At 46.5% G+C, this 24,606-nt stretch overlaps 2 protein-coding genes; one reads left to right on the plus strand and one right to left on the minus strand.

Moving 5' to 3' along the window:
• Positions 1-8,936: 8,936 nt before the first annotated feature.
• GSTUM_00010937001 (uncharacterized protein) lies at positions 8,937-10,152 on the minus strand (the record flags this gene model as incomplete). Its single annotated transcript, XM_002841602.1, has 7 exons — positions 8,937-9,183; positions 9,247-9,444; positions 9,498-9,556; positions 9,618-9,642; positions 9,799-9,815; positions 9,919-10,036; positions 10,094-10,152. The coding sequence occupies 7 exons, from the start codon at positions 10,150-10,152 to the stop codon at positions 8,937-8,939; spliced, it is 723 nt and encodes a 240-aa protein (XP_002841648.1).
• A 9,134-nt stretch (positions 10,153-19,286) lies between these two features.
• Positions 19,287-20,692, plus strand: GSTUM_00010939001 (uncharacterized protein; the record flags this gene model as incomplete). XM_002841603.2 has 4 exons in its annotated part: positions 19,287-19,613; positions 19,671-19,811; positions 19,848-20,291; positions 20,342-20,692. Exons 1-4 carry the CDS (start codon positions 19,347-19,349, stop codon positions 20,690-20,692), a joined length of 1,203 nt encoding a protein of 400 aa, XP_002841649.1. The 5' UTR covers positions 19,287-19,346.
• Between the last annotated feature and the right edge of the window lie 3,914 nt (positions 20,693-24,606).

The following is a 24,606-nucleotide window of genomic DNA, read 5'->3' on the forward strand; positions in this document are numbered from 1 at the left end:
AAAACATTCTCCTTTCTGCCGTCTCGATTCTTTGGAGGATTATGTTTTCTTCTTGAAAACCATTGTGGTATCATCTTCAGAGTTGCTGGAGGCTTTGTGCCATGGCTGGCTATTCCTACTAGAGGATGTCTGTGTTTTGTAGGCCTTGGTCTCATGGAGAATGGCGTCCTTTCGTTCTGCTCTTGCAATTATTACTGCAATATTGTCGCCGTCTTCCTCGAGTTGTTCTACTTCTCGCCGGAGGGTAGGGTGCATAGTATCATAGAATCAACGCTTCAGGATGTATTTGGAGATACTTCCTTTCTCCATTCGGTCCTTATACATCATCAGGTCCATAGCCACAGCGGTGATTCTCTTGACATGTATTCCGTTAACTTGCTGGAGCTGGTTGAATTTGTTATATAAGAGGTCGTTGGTTATAGAGGATTGGAATCGTCCTTTCAGGTAATCGAGAACTGTAGTTCCTCTTAATCTTGCATTCCCGCCGTATTCCTCATAGCATTGGTGGTATGCATCGGTTGCCTTTCCCTCGCAGAATGATCCAATGTATAGTCCAGTTGTACAGTCTTCTACATCTTTCCCTTGCAGGAGAAGCTAGTGTGTGAGTTCCGTCGCCCATCAGCCAAAAGATTCAGGTTTGAGGTCTTTTCCTTCTCCTGTAAACTTCGCTGGCAGGTGGAGTTTAAACTTAGGAGATTCAAAAGCTGCGGGTACTTCCTCTTCTTCAGACCTAGCCCGAGATTTTCCTCCTCCAGAGGGCCCTCCTCCTGTGCTAGCCATTTCTGATTCGCTACTGGATTCGGGGTCGATTGGAGGATCAAAGGAAGGCTTCTTTGCTGGAGTAGAAGGGAATTCTCCTGGAAGTTGTGTGTCTTCCCTGTTTGCAGGATCGCCCAGCTCTTTAGCAGAGTGCCGGGGGTGTTTCTTTCTTGTAAGGTCTTGCCATGGGATTTGCTTCCCACTCCTGGTCGTCAAAGACTCTATCTTGGGTTTGAGATGAAGCCGAATGTGCTGTGATTCTGCCGCTTCTCTCCGCTAGCGTTCTAAGGTGGATATCGATAGGTTGATCAGGCCTAAATCCGGGGACAGGTTCTTAACCACTTGCTGAGGTTAAAAAAATGTAATGTGTTCGCAGTGTGCTAATCACGTTATCGGTAATAGATACGATAGTTGGCAGGTGGCCTGCTCTTCCAGAGAGGAGGCGAGAGCTGAGAACTAAACGAGGCTTCGGGGGTGTACTGAGGAACAAAGAAGTAACCGTTCGACTAAGTATATTGAAATACTGTCTGTCGAAGTCTGCTTTTTCTATCGTAGAAACAGGCGGTCTTTAAATACACAAATCTGTTTATATCTAGCATGAACAAAACTAATCAAAGGTATCAATCGATACACTTTGGTAAAACTCCTTAAGTATCAAGGCGATACTTAAAACAAAACATAAAAGAAATAACCAAGTATCAAACGATACTTAAAACAAACCAAGTATCAAAGCGATACCTAAAACAAAACATAAAACAAAACCAAGTATCAAATGATACTTAAAACAAACCAAGTATCAAAGCGATACTTAAAACAAAACATAAAACAAAACCAATAACCGAGTACCCATACCGGTTACACTATGAGTTAATAGGAAGTCATCCAGAGAAAATCTATGGGTTGGGTATGGAGTTACAAAGGATCAGAGTTAGATGACCTATAATGGTTGTCATAATGACCACCTTTGCAGATATAGTTGTAGATAAAACTGATTATTTTATCAATGGCGAAGACAATTGGGGCCAACTCTGTTCGACTTAAGAACTAAGCCATGAGTCTAAAGACTCTCATAATCGGGATATTACTATTGGGGACAGCACGCTTCCTAAGAATAAATATTGTAATTACCGAAGAGAGTGTGATGTTTTTCAGGGTTCACAGGTGTTCTCACCTTGGAAGAAAACTCGACATTGCGAATTACGATTGAAGAAGTACATAGTTGTATAATAAATAGATGTAGTCCGCGAACACTCAGACGCAGAATATAAATATCAAAGTGCCTCCCAAAGCTTTAGACATCATCAAGCAATGGAGAAGAGACCTTAACAATATAATATTGTGTTTACGATTCTACCCTACTTTACCTACTTTACTTCGCTCCTAGTAGTCATAAACAAAACCAGCCAAGTCCAAGCATTCCTAGACAATCTCCATCTACAAAAACGAATCTCGATTGGCGTAAACAATCTTGAAGTCTATCAAGTTGTCTCCGCCTAATAGTACCACCATACTACTGCCATCTTGAACGCATCTGGTGTCAAGCAATTGCACCCAAATGACAACTCCAAATTCCCTGGAAGAATCCACTCTCAACCTATACCTATTATCATTGATAAGAAAGATGAAGATGAATGGAAAGTTGAAGAAATCCGAGACTACCATCTTTAGCATAGGAATTATCAGTTCCTGGTCAAATAGAAAGGATACCCAACAAGCAAAAACAGCTGGGAACTATAAGAAGGACTAGAGCACACTATGGATGTGGTAAACGAATCGTGGAAAGACAACATGCTAAACGAATCCCTCCCTCTAATAATAAATTACATCACAATGTGCTGGACACTAACAATTCTAGAAACCGAGTAATGGTAAATAGAACTCGAAGCGAGGAATGCATTTTGGACAACATACTTTGAGTTGGAATTCGAAAGCAGCAATGAGGAAAATCAGGCTATGGAGCAGGCTCTCGACAACTTTACCTGATCGCTACCCATCATCTGAATACCATAACAATGTCAAACTATGTGGCACTCAATGTGAGGCTGTGACAACAGCTTGTTGGACTGTTGTTAAACTGCGATGTTATCCAACCTGAAGACTACTTCGCCATCCTCTGAGTAGACTACTGCCCTGATTGCAATAGCGCTTAGGTAGATGTACAGCATGAATCTGGTATTCGTGACTACTGTGATTTGCATTTCCTTAAGTCTAACTCTTTTCTTAGGATTTCCTCTTACCCCTGGTATGACACTTGTAATGGTGAGCTGATAGCGGAAACTGAAGCCTTTAGTTTCTCAGACTACGCTTTTGATGATTATTAGGTTTTATTTGTTTAAACAGTTGTTTTGTTTTGGAGAATATAACCGGTACGGGTACTCAGTTATTGGCTTTGTTTTATGTTTTGTTTTAAGTATTGCTTTGATACTTAGTTTGTTTTAAGTATCGTTTGATACTTGGTTTTGTTTTATATTTTGTTTTAAGTATTGATTGGATACTTAGTTTGTTTTAAGTATCGTTTGATACTTGGTTTTGATTTATGTTTTGTTTTAAGTATCACTTTGATACTTGGTTTGTTTAAAGTATCATTTGATACTTGACTTTGTTTTATGTTTTGTTTTAAGTATCGCTTTGATACTTGGTTTGTTTTAAGTATCGTTTGATACTTAGTTTTATTTTATATATTGTTTTAAGTATTGTTTTGATACTTGGTTTGTTTTACCAAAGAGTATTGCTTGATATCGTTGATTAGTTTCCTTCATGTTAGACATGAACAAGATTTGTGTATTTAAAAACCGCCTGATTCCACAACAGAAAAGGCAGACTGCGACAGACAGTATTTCAATATACTTGATTGAATAGTTACTTCTTTATTTCTCAGTACACCTTCGAAATCTCCTTTAGTTCTCAGCTCTCACCTCCTCTCTGGTAGAGGAGGCCACCTGCTAACTATTGTACTATGTACCAATAATATAACTAGCACTTTGCGAACACTTTAGAAGATTTGCTTTCTAAGAGTCATTTTTTTAAAAAAAAAAAAAAAAAAAGTGAGGTTATAGGGATCATTCTCACCGAAGAGGCTATTAGAGCAAAAGCAACCTGATTTTATGAACTTGAACATATCCTAGAGGCAAATCGACTAAAGTGAAGCTATGGGTAGCCAGAAAAGTTCAAATTGCGAACAGTACTTTACAGATTCTATTATATAGAGAAGGTAGTTCTGTTAACCTTAGTGATCACACAGAACAGATTAATCAAATCAACGAGGCCTGTAATGATTATGCAGATAAAGACCTGTACAATTTCGATGAAACAGGTCTCTTTTATAAAATGCCACCCTCAATAGATCTTTTTCTTCACCAAACAAATGGTCAAAAAGGAGAAAAAATACCCCTGAAATATGGCTTTTGTGTTAACTAAACCAGAAATGATAAGTATAAGCCACTTATTATTGAGCATGCTCGTCAACCTCGATGCTTTAGGAAAAGAAGTATGAAAAGCTTAGTCTATGACTATTGCTTCAACAAAAAAGCATGGATGACTAGAACGATATGGCTTAAATGGCTGAAAAGGTTTGATGAAGATATGAAATGACAAAAGAGCCAAATAATTCTTGTAGTTGACAACTGCTCTGCTCATATTAAACCAATTGACTATACTCTTAAGTGTATTTGTTTGGAATTTCTTCCTCCCAATACCATCTCTCAACTTCAACCACTTGATTCTGGAATTATTCAAACCTTTAAAGCATATTACCATCAGGGTTTCCTTTGACTAGCAATTTTATACGATGAGGAAAATACACCAAATTCATTCAAGATCTCACTGTTGAAAGCGATAGAACTTGGAAAAGAAGCCTGGTCTAAGGTTACTGTTACACCAATCTCAAACTGCTGGAAGTATGTTAGTTTTAAGGGAAATTTTGGACCTGGATTACCAGTTCAGCGAACCAGCGATCCTATTCTAACTTTTAGCCCTGTAGCAGAATACTGAGCACATGCAGAGCAAAGAATTCAAAGTCCTGACCAATTTTTTCTCTCCCATACCACATATGATGAAGTCAGTTGATCTTCTCCCCTTGCTCCTTTTAAATTATAGGAATATAAAGAATTTAATTACTTATTATTTCAACTTTATTTAGGTTACTGAGTTGGTTGTATCTATTGAAAGAAACTTTCAACGGCTTCATATCCATGATCTCATGGCTGTTAAAGCTTTTCTAAACCCAGTATCTGAGGTGATAGTTGCTGGAGAGCTTACAGATAAAGAAATCATTGGTATAATTGATCATGCTAAAGAGCAGGAAAAAGAGACTAGTCGAAGCACCCATAGAGATACTACCAGTGATCTGGCAGAGCTGCCTGAGAGCAATCACTCACCTTCAACTGCAGAGGCCTTGAATGCTACCCGTAGCTTGATTAACAAGCTATTAATTGATTCTAACATTCTGAACATAGGAATTAATGTGCTTCAGTCTCTAAGAGAGTTAGAAAAGGTTTGGAGGATTCAGAAGCTCCAAGAGTCCACGGTCCAGCAATGTATTTTGTCATACTTTACCTCAGCAGAAAATTTGTCTTTCTCTAGTTAGATGCCTGTGGGGTTAGGCAATATGTTGGAAAGGGGGATAAGTGGCTACTTGGTATTCTTGGGGTAAAGTGAAAACCAAATTGATATGTTCAGGGGAATGGGGTTTTTTCTACTTTATAAATTGAAAAGCATACTGTGTGTGCCATCATAAATTATTACTTGTTTAGATTTGATTTAGCACCCTCTTTCTGCCAAGCCTATTTGCTATTTTCCATCCCCCCTTTACTTCTGGGAGATTCGGTCTCCCAGGGACCTGGAGATAACTGAGGTTTCACTGTAGTACAAAATACAGTACCTGTATGCAACATGCCAAAACTTGAACCTTTTTCTTCTCAACCGTCTTTCTTTCGACCCTGCTCTTTTTTCCGATCATCACAAGTACAAGTACTAGTACAGTATTCCCCTCTCCTTTCTTAGGACTGTTCCCGCTCGCAGCCATGGCATCCCCGCCCGTTGCCGCTTCCAGTTCGGGCAAAGATTGGTCGGGTGGAGTACTTGAGTAGTTATTCCGAGGTTTAAGCCATGATACCGTACAGTACATACATGGCTGCACAGTACAGCACCATACCTCTGTGGAATACGAGTGCGAGGAGGCAAATATGCTGATTCCGCGACGAGCTGGACTGGACTGGACTGGGTTGGTTGGTGGGTGTGGTAATGTTATGGGGTGGATGTGGAGAGTACTCGTAATGCCGCTGGGTAAAATTGCTTGGACAAAACGTTGGAGACAGGAATGGAACAGGATGACCACGCAAGGAAAGGATAGGAAGGATAGGAAGACCCTTGATAGCTGTTCTGGTAAGCGAGACGGACTGGCTTTAGACTATTATCGGTACAGTACGGGTAAAGGGAAGGACCTGGAGGAAGGGAAAGGCTTGTTTTTCCGCCCTCACTAACTAACTGTAGTCTGGATAGTATCATAGAGTGCTGTATGATACCCGCAAGCTGGGTTGGGTCGGGATTGCTTCACGCAAATCCCCCCGTCGTACATAGTACCGGTAAGCGGGCAGGACTAACAAACGGATAAACACCTTGGCAGGTTTGTGACACCCTCCAGATCCAGATATCCCATCGATAAGCAGGTCCCTCCATCCCCAGGACAATGAGGTGCTCTACTGTACCGGGTTCCGGTAGGATGGGATAAACACCTTGCGTACTATACGAGTACAAGCACCAGCACTATACTATAGTCAACAGTACCGTAGCCAAGTTCCCAAGTGAATCAATTTCACCGTGAAATCGCGTCACGCACCCTTGTGACCAGCGTCTCCCTAGGCGTCTACGAATCTCATGATATATACCCGGTGGCTAGCACTTAGTATTCACCACCAACAATTCATCCCCTACTCCCCTCCAAACCTCCCTACCGTAGCCCACTCACCACCTACCCATCCACATCTCATCCTTCTTCTCCACGAGCTGTCAGAGGGAAGAGAGGGAAGAAAGGAAAGACAATGTGGGGTTGGGAAAAATGACTGGCCAAATCCCACCCTTCCTTCTCGTGGACATCCTCCGAAACCTCGACATGAAGGATCTGCTGAGAACGCAATCCGTGTCAAAGACTTTCCACGAAGAACTCACCACCCGAGCACCCCTGCGGAGGATCCTCTTCACCCTGCCGCCCTGCCCTTCCCCTGCCGCAGGGGTGCCACTGAAAACAACTTACGACTTACACCCGATATTCCGGCTGGTAGAGTACATACCCGGCATCATTCCCCTCCGCCAAAGGGTCATTCTGAGGGGCTCGGAGAGGCAGATAACCCGGTACCCGGCATGTCTAGCTTTTGCGTGCTCGCCCGCGTGCACGAAGATTGAGATAGAGCTGCGCGGCCTGGCACTCGTGGTTGAGGATCCAGAGGGCGTGAATGTGTTTGGGGTTTTGCGCGGGTTGGAGGCGTTGTCAGTCTCTCCCCTTCTCCGGCGCGGGGTTTGTGTGTGCGTGCGGCGGGGCTAACGTGAATGGTGTACCATAGGATGAAGGGAAGACACATGAGCGGGAGGTCACGTTGGGATTATACACAATTCCCGTATATCCCCTCACCCCTCCATATGGGGCCCGTCTAACAGTTATAGCTTCGCTGGCTTCCGCACATCCCCAACGCCGGGCACCACCCCCCCAAGACTGGTACCGGAATTCCACAATCTGCCGGAAATCACTCGCCAGCTATCGTACAGGAATACAGCTACGTCTTCTTTAATAACCCTTTGAGGACTGGATACCACCCCCCGCATCCCTTTCCCCCCACACCATCCAGCGCTTGAGTAACTCTTCCGGAGGATGACCTATTTAGGCAAAAGTCGAGTGACGGTTCGTGATTCATTTACGAACATTGATCACGTGGTCTCGCGCAAGAAAGTGTGTAGGCGTGTTGGGTTCAACCTTGATTAGTTTTTGTTTCTACCCGGGTGAAAAGGGGAGCTTTTGGCCGGCCCGAAAGAAGTCTGGTGCTAGGTGGAGTATGGTAGAGTACCAACAGATAGATTACCCTATATGAAAGGACGGAAGAGAGGGATATGTAAACCATGGCCATCGCACAGCCTGGGGGGGGGCAAGTTTTTTTCTGTTTTAGTTTTTGCGCACTTTATATCCGCACCGCCGTCTCACCCTAGACTACCTGGAGCGACTTATTCGTTACTTATTGTCCGCCCCTCCGCCCGTCCGAAGTGATGCCATACTTTTTCGTTAGAATAAAGGATTTTTATACAAGTCAGGTTGAATTTACATTACGCCCCGGCCTGGCTATGCGCTAGCATCGGGGAAACGTACTATAGTTCCCCATGCCTGCTTGCAGTTGGGATGCTTCAACAATTCGGGGGGTGGGGGGGTGTTTGGTTGTGCAGCGTGCGGGGATGGGTAGTGAGTGGGCTGGGGAGGTTGGTTGGGTGGGGGCACTTGAATAAGGTTATCGGGCGCGAAGGATATGAGGAGGTATACATACTTGAGTATACAGTAGTATGATATTGGAGTTTGGGTGAGGTGAGGGGGGAGGAGGATGTGATTGTTCATGCACGAGAGTGCGAGTGAAGTGTTATGTGTTTTTTTTTTCCCTTTCTCCTTCTCCCTCTTTTTATTATTATTATACAATCGTGTTCTTTTAATTTATTTTTATTTTTATTGTTTTCAACTCTTTTTTTTTCTTTCTCTTTCTCCCTCTTTTGAGATTTCACATTGGTTTTTGGCCGTACGTTATGAAACTGCGTTGGTCAGTGCATGCAAGCTCGAGAATATTGACGGACCAAAGGGGAAGGAGGGGAAGCTCACAATCTGGTGTATGCGCAGATCGCAGGGTCCTTCAGTGCCTCCCGCACGCTAGCAACAAACACGTCCACTTCCTTCTTGTCCCACCCGAGCACGCGAGTAAACATCGCCAGCGTCAGGCCCTCCGCTCCAGTAATCAGCATCTCCTTTTGGAATGTACCTAGCGCATTATTATACCCACCATCAGCTAAATGCGATTCGGTAAGTCAGTACAGGAAGGGGAAATCATACCCATCTCCCTCATCCTGTCGCCCTGATCTCCCGCCCATGTTCTGCCCTCATTAGTCGTCCATACACCATGACCGTTGCACACTACAATGGGGCAGGCACAAGTTTACCCAGGGACGTACCCAAGCGGAACTTTGTGAATCTGCTCGGTGACCGCCTTGAACCCAGCCTTCTCAAGACTGGGTCTAAATTCAGCTGCTGCAGTGCCCCAATTTATCCCCGCTATAATGGTAGCCTTTTCGAAGTTGTCCACCCAGGTGCGCAACACATTGTCAGGTTTCAGGGTTCCATTGTCGCATTCGAACGGACGAAAATTGTCCTTGAGCTCTATCCAGCCACCTGGCTTCAGTGTTCTTCCCCAAATTAATAAATTAGTAAATGCAGTGTTTACTGTTAGTGATAGGGCAGCACGGTACCGGTAAGCCTGGACATATATCCTGTCCCAATCACGCACCGACCCAACCAAGTTTCGAATGTGAATAAAGTCAAAGTGATTGTCGGGAAAGGGCCAATCCTCTTCGCAATCATCTATCTCGAAGCGGAGGTTGGGAGGAACATAGCTGGGTTGGATGGGCGAGAGGTCGTTTCCGATGATTTGGGCAGAAGATATCTGGCTATTATTCTATCCATCAACAACCATAATCCTCTCACACGCAAGCAAACAAACAAACAAGTAAGCATGGAGCACAATGGCGTAATACTCAGCGATGTCAATTGCCCAGATGCCTGAAAATTAGCAACGTTCACCCCCCACCCTTTCAATGTGTCACACGCGGGAAGATCTCACCAGTACCCGTCCCAACGTCCAATATCTGAGTTGTTGGTTAATAGTTCTGACATATGGAAACGAGACAGGCGCACGCACCCTCTCAACTTCACTCTCAACTATCGGAACGGAGTATAATCTTCCACCCAGAACCAATCTCCAGAGGTGGTGCATTAGGTCTAATCGCTCTTGTTCTAGCTACGACCCATAAGCTGAGTCCTTCAACAGAGGAATTCACTATCAAACGCCTACCTCGTCATTAGGGAATACCTACCCCATCATTAGCATTAGATTCTCCAATTGTTCGTAATTAGTTACTAACATAGCTCCCCTGACGATATGAATGGTACCGTCGACCATTCTCATACACATAATCCGTTATTGAATCTGAAAGGGACATTGTGGAGAGATTGTCATCATACTCCTCCTGGGATGAAGGTCTAACCCTAGTTAGTTTGCTCGCTTTTGGGCTAGCCCTGAAGATGGGAAATGCAAACTCTTCATCCGGAGAATATTCTACTTCCTCCTCCTCTTCGGAATAACTGTATCTACTCATGTTGTGAGATTTTTGTGTCAGTAAATCTCATGGGGGTCTAAGGGAGGTAAATAGGTTGAAAAAATGAAGGAAGAAAAAAAAGAACCACTACTAGATGCACAAACTTACCCTTCGTCTTCGTGCATGGGGGATAGTATTTATTATCTATTTTCCTTCCTCCCTTCCTAGTTTCTGGTATTCTTGTTTGTCCCTCAATGTTGTCGCAGGAGAGAGCGTGGGTTTGTATTCGACGGTTGTGTTTGTAGCAGGGTGTATGGGATCTCTCGATTCCTAGCAAGAAAATGGGGAGAAGGGAAGGAAAAAAATCTTATACCCACTGTCTTGCACTTCAGTATTACAGGCAGCAAGATAGAAAAGAAGAAAAAAAGGCCGATCAGAGAGTTTAGAATTCCAGAAAAGCATCTATTAATTGTTACCGAAGGGGCGGGACAGGTGGTGCCTTATATCAACCGTGCAACCGCCAGAACTTCCTTTCCCAACCCGCCGATGAGGATCCCGTTCCGTCAACTTCCCTCCCCTCGCTAAACTACACTCCACTCACCCGACTCGGTGGAGTTCGATAATCTGTCGTATAATTCGAACTGCCGAATCGAATTGAAATCGTCAAGCCAACACCCCCTGCCCCCACAGAAATTCCCCAGTGAACAATTCGAGTGCAGAACCCAATTGCGCAATCCCTCTCTTCTTCCGCTCCTGTTGAACGCCCCTTTTGTCGGTGAGAGGTAGACCAAAGCACCACCACCTACCACACATACCGTACTCTCGCACTCGCACTCACTCACCCTTCACACTCCCCTCCCTCCTCCACCTTGGACTAGGAAAGGGAAGGGGAGGGGAGGGAAGGGAAAGGGACTACCGTACATCCAACATACCCACTCACCCACCCAAGTACCTATACTACATGCACACATACAGTATATCACATCACACAAGGGTTTCTGAAGGTGGGTTAGAGGAACTTGGTAATGTATCGGGTAAGTTGAACAGTCCCATTCGAGACTGGTCCTTTTTTAAGGAATCGCTTTTTTCCAACCCCTTGGTTGGGAAATCTGGCAAGCCATTCCTCACCCCACTCCAGAATACACTTTTAACCGTGCCTTCGGTATTGATGCCACCCCTCCCACGAGCGCTGCCGGTCTTGTATTATTCGATGAACATATTCCCATCCCCCCTTAGCTCGTGAATTCGGTCAATCAATCCGTGGGGAAAAAGCAATCATGCATGCAGATCGACTGCTTGCAACACGGTAACGGTAAAAGAGATGTGCTGGCTGGGTATCGAATTTGCGCAGTAAGATGGGGAAGAATAGCGGTAATCGCCGGAATTCTTGTCTCGGAAAAATATACTGGGACAAATTCCCATAATTACACTTTCGTGGCACAGTACCGGTACCGCACCGTACTTGTATAATTGGTACCGGTAACAGTTTGATCGGTCCCGACCCGAGTTAGCGTCTGTAGAGGGATAGAATCCTCCGAGAGAATATGCGCACGCTTCTTTTTTGGCTCTCTACTTGCACAGTCCATCTATCCTATCCTATTTATTAGCCTCCCTCTTTTTTTTTCTTTTCCTTTCGAAAATATGGGGGGGTAATATGATAGCGGATATACCCAAATTATTGTAAACTGCTTGCCCCCCCGTAATTCATTGCTTCCCCTCTAGCCATTCTTAGATACAACCACATATATAGTGGAGTAGCCTATCCAAAAAGTGCGCAGTACAGGTAGCAGGCATGGAGTACTCGCAGCTCGTACCCGAACACAGGGATGAAAGATTTGAATGGCAAATTACTTGTGAGCATCTGAGCGCCCACGCTGCACTCAGACTCGAATGTTCGGGTAGGGTATTTCACACCGGATACTTGTACTGTGCTCGAGTACGGTACTGTACGAGTACTTGTAGCCCTGCGACCCCCAATATCCAGCCTCCATCACCCCACGTCTCGGACCTAACCAAATGCGGCATCGGCGGCCATGGCGCTCTTAACGTCGCTCCAGTTGTATTGTGTATGCTATCCACGAGCAAGCCTAGATAAATAAAACCCTCAGAATGGTCCGCTGCTATTAATATAATACCCACAGGAAAGAAAAAAAAAAAAAAAAAAGGCTGTTCGTTCATTCCACCACTCAGTATTTGGTCCAGAGGAAAAAACAAAAAGCCCCCTTACACCCCGGATCTCTACGTTCACACCGGCATTTCAGACATGCATCATAATTAATCACTCGGCATCATGTACCTACCAATCGTACCTGAACGCTTGAACCGCTTTGGTTTTTCTGGTAAACCAATAGCCGCTCACTCAATCTGCTCCTCACCACCGTGGAACCTCACCCGTCCTATAAGGCCAAAGTCTAAGGATTAGAGCCGTAGCTAGTCCCTTCCCATGTAGTTAATGGCAACTCTTCCCATCCCTGTTGTGGTACTGCCTCTCTCGAATCATGGTTTGATGTGCGAAAACTACTCCTCGGTTGATGAACTGTTTGCTGCCGAACCCAACCCAGAAACGCGCTCAAGCATAGCATCGGACCTTGCTCACCGCAGCATCCCTCAGATAATCCTAGCAGTAGTCAACACCTTTGCGGCATGCCAACACACCACCTCTGTGTTTTTGCCCATTTTACGTTTGAATTGTGCAGTGAATCTCGTGTGAGTCGGAACCCCACTAATCGCACACGGCCCACACTCACTCCCTGCCGCCAGTGACCCCAGTCCCACTGTGCAGAAGCCGTAATCCCAAGGCAATCAGAAACTAATGCATGGCGTTCCCATGACATATCTTCCCGATCGGGATCCCTTTGCAGTTGACGATCAAGAGAAAAAGTCGGTCGCGGGAGAGAGAAGAGAGAGATAGGGAAATAAGAAAATAAAAATAAAAATAAAAAACAATAAAAAACGAGTAAAATAAAAGAAATACCCTCACATCCTCCCAGCCACCCTGCTCGAAGGCGTTCCGAATTTATTGCATACATGATGCGGTTGGTAATCGCTCCGAACATTCTTGATATATTGCCGTTACTTCTTTTGGCTGCTCTTACCCTCTGCATTGGCCAAGGGATATCCGAAGACGTGGCCGGGGGAGCTGCCGAACAAGGTCATACCTGGCACCTGGGACTCCAAGGAGGGCGCCCTACTCCAAGAGCCGTATCTTTGGAAATCCCAGGGTGCTCTCGGGAGCCATCATTGACAAGGGGTGTTATGGTCAGACATCTCACCGCAGTGTATCGCAATCTGGGGGTGTTTGCAACATGTCCATAATGTATTTGTGGCACTTGTATTAGCTTGTGATAGACAGCCCGGATAACATTATGTAAAACCACGCCATTGTCAATCAATTTATCGCCTGCCGGCAGACTTCGTGCAGTAAGAATTTGCTCGTACGTTGCGCGCTTCCGACGGAGTTACTGCCTGCATCCCAAATGGTCAGGGCCAGACTCCCCAATCTCCCCTTGGCTGTGAGATCTCGGCTGCCTGCAAAATCATATTAGCTAGTGAATAGCGTACTGAAATCCCCCTCTAACCTGCATCATTCAAAACCACTACCGTACACTAGTACCGGTGTTTTCCACCCGTTGCGTGTCCCCATTCCTCCCTAAACCTTCAGTTCCCCCCCCTCCCCCCAGCATAGTTTAGTGCATGAGTGGACGAACCGTCTATTTCAAGTGTCTCGGCCAATAGCCGAGCTGTGATTTTGATTCCCCCGCACGGGAGTGCCCCAACGGGCAGGAATGGAGTGCGCCCCGCCCCACGGGATAAGTAGCATAGTCAGGTTCGAGATGCCAAGGAAGCCTCTCTGCCGTACATAAGGCTCTAATTGGGACTGATAATGTAGGCGTCGGTTGTCTGACAATAAGTTAGTAATATTAATGATTCTGACTGTTTGGCAATCTCGAAATTTCGAACCGATTTATCCTGGATGAAGGAAAGTTGGCATGATCAATCGGCCCCGGACCCCAACCGGATTTGTTAGCGCAGGCTGCAGTGGGGAGTTACCAGTACTATTGTTTGAGGGTGGGCAATCGAGACAGTTTAACGTGGCTGGCATGCCCAATTTCTTGGGGAGAATCTAAGACACGGAACTTGTTTCCCAAATATGGGTTTGTACTCCTACATGTCCAAACACTGCATTGCAGGCACATGTAGCTTTCCCGGTGCCCCGGTTTAATGCCGGCACTCGGATGTGGAAGGAGAGCCATTGAGCTCATGTGCTACAGTATCGTGTATTTACTCGGGCACATGCACTTCCCTTCCGTTTGCTGTAGATTGTGGAAATTACAGTATCTTCGCACCGCTGCTGGCGCCAATGGTTCCGAGATCTTGTGATATTTTCTGAAGAGTGCGGATAGTACCCCTTGAGTAGTATCTTAATGCTGGCTCTCGTTTCAACTTCACCTGAAGTAATTGGCGTAGAAAACTCGGGAGGTCTAGGACCACATGTGTCTGTCCACCTTGAAGAAAAGGTTGGTGAACCCGAGAATCTTTTAAACTTTTTGAGTCCCAGTTATGTGTAGTGCCAAGTCAGCCTCCGATGAGCTGGATGCGGGTATTACCCTGCAACCGGGCAGAATTTCCTGCCTAATACCGGTAAGTAGGCTCGCTCTCACATCCACTCGGAAGCACGTACATGTGCTTGTATCATACTTCGTGCCCCCGGGTGGGGGTGGTATTGCGGGGAAGCTGATAGCGAATCGCCAAGGCACCCTTGGCTCCTAACCTAAGGGCTCTGTGAGCTTATCATAGCTGTCTGCTTGCGAGGTGCAGTCAGGTAGCTGTATGGAAGTTAACTTATATGATTTGATATGCTTGGATTCATAAGATCCTGAAAGAGAAGCTCCCTCGAGTCTGTTCTTTAACTACAGATAAGCTTTTGCATACTCAAAATTTCCTGTAAGCTAGAAATTGGAATTACCATTAGTAGTCACTCGACACTTTTATGGCCCGGTCCAGTCACAACGCGCTTCCAGCCAGTAAAAGTCTGCATTAGGTAGCCCTGTGCCCAGTGATGGCTCGCTTGTGCCCCAAGCGCGGTACCAACTCCGGCAGATGACCTCAGTGGACTTTATGGAGAGTGGGGTGTGGAGGTTTCAAAGCCCGAAAACGTAGTCAGTGAACTACCGTAGAATGGGTTGATTCAGTTGGGCAGCACCGATACCGTGGGTTTCGAAACAGCGCTGTGTTGCCGGGAGGGAGTGCTTGTATCATACGAGTAAAAAAGAAGCACCACTGAAAAAAACAATGCTTGTCTGACAGCACGGATGCCGAACGGCTGCCAAACACTATTGCCCTAGTTTAACGTGGGAGTGTACTCGTAGTGGAAGTAGTGGGTTGGTGATGGGAAAATTCTGTCATAGCTATTCATCTTTGCTGACGATATAATCCAAAGAGGGGGGATGCCCACCTTGATTCTAAGGTTTGAAAACATCTGAACAACAATGAGGATCTCGGGGCCATTTTGTGGGTGTTTCTCTGGAGAACTTGGGGTTTGTGAGGGGTAATTGGGGATGAATGGAGGGGGGGAATTTTCACTAGGCATAGCGGTAAAGAAAGTGTTCAAGGTTATAATAGTAAGTGAGAGGAGGGGTACTCTTCTACACTCCCCAGCCTCTTTGTAGCCTCAGGGACGCGTAATAATCAATCTATGGTGCACGACAGCTAGAATTATTTGTTTGCTGTCACCGTCCAGATTATCCTCTGCGATGGAGAGAGTCCCGGATTTTCCTATCTTCTGGCGGTACTCGTTCATGGTACGAGTATTGAATCGATTCCTAAAGATATTATCGTAGTACCGGCAAGGTACAGTACATTCGAACACCGCTACACCCTCCCGGAACATGTGTTGCGGAAAACCAGTGGGATTTCCTGATTCATTGGGTTCAATTCAGTTGGTAACCTACTTATTCCTGAGCGGGCAAATATGGACACTGCTCACAGTAGCACACTCGAACCATTCTACCTCTGGGGTGGGGGATGGGGAGTTGCTGCTAATCCTACCGAGCAATATGTACAGTAACAAAATGTAGCCAAGTTTAACCTTCCCATCGATAGGGGTGGTGGTGCTCTCCACATTACTGATTTCTTAGGAGATGTGACACAAATTTTTGATATGAAAATGTTTGAATTGTGTGGAATTAACAGTACAGATTGTTACTACATAAGATGAACAACCGATGAAATTCAACAAGTGCTTTATCTCATGCGAGATAAACCGAATTTAAGAAAACTTTTTTTTAAAAAAAACTCTCAAACAGACGAATGCGAGAAAGGAATCCCCTCAAATATCAAACGGACTTGGTAGCCGTGATGGTAAACCTCCGCCCCCTACACTGACATGTGCACTCCACTGCGGTTTCTCCGGCGCTCCACAAGGGTTTGTCTACAGGCTTTTTCCCGCCTGTGGCATTTGGCGGAGAAGCGGTTCGAATAATGGTCCGTGTTGAGGTAATATATTTATTCCCACTAGAACCCAATGGGGCTAGTGTATAGCTTGAGGAGGCTGCCATAGCGGCTTTCGTCATAGTTTGGGTACTAGCAGGTGTAAGGACAGAGGTGAGAGCAGCTGCTAAGATGGATTCCAGAAGAGTGATATCTGTTATAACAGAACTAATCCCAACCATACCGAGTGCAGGGGGGGGTGCGGGTGTTATAGAGGAAACATGAGTAGTAATAGGTGTAGGGATAGCGGTGAGAGTAGCTGCTAAGATGGATTCCAGAAGAGTAATATCTGTTATAACAGAACTAATCCCAGCCATACCGAGTGCAGGGGGGGGTGCGGGTGTTACAGAGGAAACATGAGTAGTAACAGGTGTAGGGAAAGAGGTGAGAGTAGCTGCTAAGATGGATTCCAGAAGAGTGATGTCTGTTATAACGGAACTAACCCCAGCCATGCCGAGTGCAGGAAGAGGTGCGGGTGTTACAGAGGAAACATGAGTAGTAACAGGTGTAGGGAAAGAGGTGAGAGTAGCTGCTAAGATGGATTCCAGAAGAGTGATGTCTGTTATAACGGAACTAACCCCAGCCATGCCGAGTGCAGGAAGAGGTGCGGGCGTTACAGAGGAAACATGAGTAGTAACCGATGGTGAGGTTAGTAGTGTATGAGTATTAAGTGTCTGGCCGGAACCCATCAGTGAAGTTACAGAGGCCTGGGTTTCTGCCAAAACAGATAATAAGAGGGAAATGTCTGTTATAACTGAGCTAATTTGATCCACGCCCATCGGGAGGATCGGGGAATGGGTTGCGACTGGCATTGCCGACGGTTCGTGCATAATCGACGTCAACCCATGTGTGGGGGGCGAAGTGGGGCTTGGTATTGTGGAAGCACCAGTCGGAACATCCGATATTCCGAGCGTCGGCTTTGGGGGAGACAGGCGGGTTGTCGGAGATTGAGAGTGTGAAGGAGTTGACGTGCTTATAGTATTTTTTGAAGTCGGGTTCGAGTTGACGGACGTAGTGCTTAGGCTGATGTGGGCACTTGACTGTAAGGCTCCGGGCGGAGTACCATGGCTTTGAGCCAGTGAAGTTTTGGTAGCTCCGGCGGGACTATTGATATGCAATAACAATGAAGAAACCAGAGTAGCAGTTGCTTTCGGAGTTGTGGAAGTTGGAACCAATGTTGTAGCTGAAAAGGAACTTCTAGGGCTTGATGATGTTATTGCCTCAGTAACATAAACATAAAAAGTTGTAACATCATCCAGCAATGTAGGTGTGTTTTCGCTGGGTGTTGGATGAATTCCACGCTTGGCCCGGATTCGGTATCGGCATGGTGATTCTATAGTTACACCATGAATAATTTTTATAGCCACGCATGGCTTTTCATCGTAGATCGCATTACTGCTTTGGAGGCTGGTCGTAGGAAGGGGGGGTGCGGATATGATGGACGCACAAGTGAGTTCGGGCCCAGGATCGGTTCTATGAGAACAAAAGGGTGAGCCGATAGCCAAGGCAATGCAAAAACCAAGGTGGAAGATGGTATTTCTGAGCATTCTGGATATGTCGGGATGTTGCCTGCTGTGAAGTGTGACTGGTGTGGAAACTTGAACAATTGCCCGCAGAGTCTCCGTGGGGCCATTTTTATACTGGGTGGAGGTTTCATAGTTAATTCTATGTAGATGTTTATTCTATGGAAGCCGGTACTCTATGGTGTAAGTGAACATTTAATGGTTCATAGAAGTCTCTCGGACGCCTATATCTTACTATGGAGAACAATATGGGATTGCTTGAAGGTCCTGATCTTGGTGGTCGGCATAAAGTAAGCCCTATCATCTTGGGCCCTGTCTGGGGTGGGGCAAATGATTTGAGAGCGCGCTTTGGGCGATCTCATCGCCTATGATAGGATGAGCAAACTATTGTTAAAAAACGTGCTGGCTGCTTGGTCCTTGCCAGACGGTCGAGTTGAAGCCGGGAAGCCCAGGGGAAATGCCCATAAGTTACCGGTGCTGTGCTCGAATGCCAGGTTCTAACTCCGCAGCAAGAGTATCAGCGCGTCTCTGCCAAGAATACCGCCGGGTACTGAACCCTAGTGAGAATCTCGAGGTTTGTTCTCACTCTCTCACCAAAATTCGGGATACGGCGGGATTGCTTGTGGAGGCGCGCGAGTACTCTAGATTTCTTGTATCCTGACACCCGCTCGCTTGATAGAGTTGGTAGTAAAAGTTGGGCGGGTGTGGTCAAGACTTAAAGATTATATTCCTAGCTTGAGCTAATTCTTCTGGGCCAAAGGGGAATCCGACCTCTATATATGCCCTTCTAATGTTGCGTGGGAAACCGCCCCGTGCCAGGGAAATATCTCCTCGAGTATAAATTGTACTCGTGATTTACGTTAGTGAGTCATAGTTGCGTTATCACCGGTATGAGTTATGTGAGGATAGGAAATCGTGCATTTTCTTATTACAGTTTCTGAGTTGTGAAGCACTTGGACAGCGAGTAGCAATCGCCATTTCCGGTAGACTAGCTACCATTCGCCTCCCTGCTCCAATCCCTTTGTTCACTTCGGCTTTCTTGCTTAGTAATATGGAATTATTATTATCATACCTTGGCATGAATTGGTCCCAGTCTGTTTGATACCGGCATGTTTCCCGAACCAACGCCCGAGGTCATCCCTTTCATACCGATATTCCCAGGCTCAGACTGCCACTGCTCATCACTAGTCTCCAAACCCCAAAACCCCTCGCCTCGCAGCCATAGCGAACACCACAGCTGCCATGAATCTCATCTTTGCCTCCTTGGCCACAACCTTCCTCGTTGTCCGCGCGCTCTCCCGCAAATCTCTAACCCCAACTGGTGTTCTCTTCGCCATTTTAACAGCGGTTATCCACGCACTACACCCATGGAACCTCCCTTTCGTCTTGCTAATCTCATTCTACGCTCTTGCGACGGCAGCCACTAAGGTTAAACATGAAGTGAAGGCTAAGTTGACTATATCCTCGTCTGGAGCGCCGGGGGGTGAGGGTGCTAGGAATCATATTCAGGTTTGTGCCCCAGACTTTGGGGTTATCGATGGTGGTTAACGGAGGGTTGGGGGGCAGGTCCTAGCGAATAGTATCGTCGCGTCGGTGCTCGTTCTAGCGCATTGTTACCAGTTGCGAGTGATTTCCTTGAACGGCTTCGCGCAGCGGGAGGATGTGTGTTTTCATGGGGATATTTTGGCGATTGGGATTATCGCGCATGTGGCCTGTGCAGGTGTCCCCACTATTGACTAACAGGTTTGCAGGAACTATGCCGCGACATTGGCAGACACGCTATCCTCGGAGCTGGGAATACTTTCCAAAACTCAACCAGTGTTGATATCTACCCTTCACAAGACACCCCCAGGTACCAATGGCGGCGTCACCTTATTCGGAGTTTTGGCAGGGGGGGTCGGTTCCGCTATCATCGGACTTATCTCAGTGATTTTACTGCCGTATTGCCCACTGCCGACAGATGGGTACGGCATCCACCTTCCAAAAGGTCGAGCACACGTTTCCTTTGGCAACAGTGGTAACTACGGCCCAACCTGGGGGATAAAAGAAAAGGTCCTCTTTGTAGCATTTGCCACAATAGTCGGTGTCTCTGGAAGTCTTCTTGACTCTCTCCTCGGAGCGGTATTCCAAAAGAGCGTTGTAGATATTCGTACACAGAAAATTGTTGAAGGGCCTAACGGGACTACAGTAGGGCCCCCTTTCCTAAACCCTACCTTCTAGAAACTAACAAACACAAGGTCCTCGTTCAACCCTCATCAACACACTTCCCAACTCGTGCCCGTATCCACTCGCACCTTCACCAAACACCACAGCCCGCCGCAGCTCCGATCCCCACTTCTGCCGCTTCGAGAAACGCTGTTGCTGCGGAGAAAGATGATGCGCTAGGACACGAGCAGGAGCACAAGCCCAGTCGAGCGGTGATCTCGGGCTCGAGGTGGGGTGTGTTGGATAACAATCAGGTTAACCTGGCCATGGCGGTTTTAACCAGTGCAGGGGCTATGATTGCTTGGAGGATTGCAGGATTAGCGGGGTGTGATAGTATAGTTGCTCGGGGGTTATCGGGTAATGGGCTTAGCACGGTTTGCTGATGGCATACTCCTAGTGAGATTAATAACCCGGACATGCCTAAAACGCTAGTAAAGCTGAGATATCAACGAAGCAAACGAACCTACCGAAAATTTAAGATTATAGATTGGTCTGTGGTGTATGGTGTCAAGGCTTTTTGAGAGGTGGTGGACTCCGCTGTCAAGGTCACTTTTTTGGTTGTTTTTGGTTGCATCGGCCCCAGGTGTGCGGATCCTTAGTCTCATGGATATCTAGTTTTATCTTGTTCCAGAGTGGTATTTGGCGAGGGAGTCGGATCATGGGTTAATATCGACATCATATATTGTCACTCGTAATTCAGAACACTTCATTATCCCCTTAAGGCAACTATCCTCTGCTCGTAAGTTCTGAGCACCTCCCTTGGAGATCTTCACCACGAGTAAATCAGCGAGTCCAACTCGATTATAAACTGACCCATCTCTCCCCTTTTAATACAACCAAAATACCGAAATCACACAACTATGGGTTACCGCACATGCCATACTTGTCTCCCATCGTCAAACGAAGCCCTTCTCGAATGCCGCCCCCAAAACGCCCCCCCATCTCAATAACCTCCCCGATATGCCTATGCATCGAACTCTACCCCCCATCCACAGCTACAATTTCGCGCCTGTCCCTTCTGCGGAATCCCTCCACACCCACCGGTGCTACGCCGAGAGAGCGCACCATGCCCTTCTCTGCCCCACGCTTCCTCCATTATCACCTTACCGTGCAAACTTGCATCAATGTCACTCGAATTGCGATAAAGCCTCTCTGAGAAACACCAAATGCGGAAGCTCTCTTAACGCCCTATTTACCCAATCCCTCATCATTAGCCCGCATCCCTCCCCACTACCCCACCTCACCAGGCAGCTTACCAAAACATCCAACACCAACCACGCCGCCCGGCGCGCCTACACCCCATCACCAATATCCGTTATTGCGTCACCGTGCCCAATGCGATCCACCGCCGGAACATTGCTCATGATGACTTGCGCACACTGTATGGATTAGGGCAGAACATGGCTTTAGTTTGCCAGGGCGGGGGAGCTGAGGTGGGGGGGTTGCCAGGCGGGGTTTGGGAGTGTCAGGGTGAAGGTTGATATCTTGACATTTTTGGAAGGGGAGAGGGGGAGAGGGGGAGAGTCGAGGAGTTGGTAAGCGCATTTCTGAAGTGGAGGTATTGGTACGGATATGTACAGGGTTGTATGATAGATAATGGGGGTGACGTTGTTTGTTTGTTTGTTTTGTTGGTCTGTGGAAGTGGCTGCTTCTTGGTATGGAATGAGGGCGGCTTTGCGCATTTGGGGGGGGTGAAGGCGGTATTTGAGAGAGAACGTTGAGGAGGTGCGGCTACTGCATCATGGGTTTAGATAGTCATATGCCGTTTGGGCACGCGTTTGGGGGGACAATGGCGTGAGAAACAAGCAGTGAGGTGTGACGCCGAGATTGTGCTTCATCTACGGGAAGAGGTAAGATAGGAAGGCCACCAAACAACACAAACTGTAGTCCGATATTTAGCAGTTGCGTGTAAAAGTGGATTCCGAGTTCTGATCTTACCCTCCCCGAGACCATTTGCTCCTCTCCAGAGATCTGACTGTCGGTGACAGTTTGACCACTTATCCCCCATAATTCACTTCTACCTCGCAATGCTAGGGGTGCCGGGCTACGATATCCCTACATCGACTTTAGACTCACGTGGGGGCATTTTCGACTCAAAGGCTTATTCTTGTTGAAACAGTGAGAACGGAATGATGGTTTTTGGAACTGGTTGAGTGACGAGAAGAATAATGAATTGCTTAATTGACTTCTCAGTAGAGAGCAAACTACCCAGACTATCTACTGTTGAGAGCGAGACACAAGTTGCGAGTAAATCAACAGTAGGAAGTAAACAGAAACAGAGAGAAGAAAAGAAAGGCAAGGAGGTATGTTCAATAGTACCAATATTGTAAGGGGGTTTTGAGATGGCGATCAAGACTAATGCAAGGAGAAAATCAATAGTGCGAGTGATACTACGGTAGTGCCAGAAGCATATTTCAACACTCCCCCTCTTCTGCCATACCGTGAGAAGGAAAACAGAAATAAAAATAAACAATAAAGGAAAGTCTTTGAACATCATCGAGCACCGGTAAAACCCCCTATCCATAAGTGTCTCAAGGGGGAAAGGTATACTCTCAGCTCTTCCTTAGAACAGTTAATAACAAAAGGAAAAACATTTCAAACAAACAGGCCTGATATCTAACCCCAAAAAGGTACTTCCTAGACTACAGTCTCCATCCCGATCCTTTCCATATGACGCCAGTGGAGGTCTCTTGCGAGAGGCTTCGTAAGTATGTCCGCGGACATATCGTGTGTTGAGATGTGGCGAAACAAGACTGTTCCCTGCTCGACGATATCGCGGACGTAGTGGTATTTTATGTCTATGTGTTTCGTTCGCTCGTGATGCCGCACGTTCGAGATTTGCGCAAGTCCGCCAGTGCTGTCGGTGTAGATGATAGTCGGAGAGGAGAACGATTCTGAGTCGGTGGGGGAGATTGTATCCATGAGATCTCCGATTAGACGACGAAGCCAAACAGCTTCTCTTCCAGCTTCTGACGCAGCTATGTACTCTGCCTCGGTAGTTGAAAGGGCGACAATTGTTTGCTTCTTAGCCTTCCAGGCTACGACACACTCTGAGAGTAGAAAAACAAATCCACCTGTCGACTTCCGATCACCTAAATCCCCTGCCCAATCCGAGTCCGAGAATCCCTTGAGAGACCTGTCAAGCGGGGTCTCGCTTCTCCTATAGCAGAGCTTTATATCTCTTGTCTGCTTCAAATATCTTAGAACACGCTTGGCCTGCGCAAGGTGTTCCGACCCGGCGGAAGCGGAGAATTTTGAGAGGACCGATATCGTGAACGCTAGATCAGGTCGTGTTCCTAACATTAGGTACATAATACTCCCAACCAAGGATTGATAGAGTTGCTGATCCTCAGGCACAAGTGGTTTGAATTCCAGAGAAGGTCGAACTTCGAGCGGCGTCCAAATGCCGTTACAATCGCTCATGCCGAACCGTCGTAGGACTGATTCTACGAAGTGTCGTTGACCGATACGAATCTTTTCCGGGAGCTGTTCGATATCGATGCCTAGGAATTGGCGTGACAATCCAAGATCTGTCATCTTGTATCGGCTTACAAGAAGTTGCTTCACCGTTGCAATGGCCGAAGGGTTACTTGACGCTAAAAGGATATCGTCTACGTATAGCAGCAGTATGACTTTGTGCGAGGAAGAGATGTAGAGATTAGCATCACCTGAGGATGGGATAAAACCTTGCGACTGAAGGAAGCGATTGATATCGCTAAACCAAAGGCGGGGAGCTTCTTTAAGCCCATATAGGGCCTTCTTTAACCGGCACACTCCGCCAGGAGATGCCCCGGGGTGCAACCACTCTATGCCTTCGGGCAACGCCATAAAGACCAGATCGTTGACTACGGGATTCAGAAAGGCGGTGATGACATCCATTTGATGGATTTTCCAGCCGAGTTGGGCAGCGAGGGCGATTAGGATTCTGAATGTTGTCAGCCGGGCAACTGGAGCGTAAGTCTCACCAAATTCCGTTTGCTCATATCCTTTAATAACGAGACGGGCTTTATAGCGGATAGAACGGTCAGAGTTATGCTTAACTCTGAACACCCATTTGCATCCAATGATCTTTGCCTCACGAATATCATCGTGACTGACAACCTCCCAGGTGTCATTTTCAATAAGAGAGTTGAACTCTTGTTTCATGGCACTCCGCCACGCTGTATGGGAGACAGCATCTGCGTAACTCTCCGGGTCGTCACCCGGACGGAGTTCGCTAACATTCTTGGCTTCAGCAGCAATTGCTTGGACAGGCTGACGGCGTCGAAGAGATCGACGAAGCATTTGATTTGATTCT

Source organism: Tuber melanosporum (assembly GCF_000151645.1).
Source record: "Tuber melanosporum whole genome shotgun sequence assembly, scaffold_77, strain Mel28".
In the NCBI taxonomy this organism is placed as follows: Eukaryota; Fungi; Ascomycota; class Pezizomycetes; order Pezizales; family Tuberaceae; genus Tuber; species Tuber melanosporum.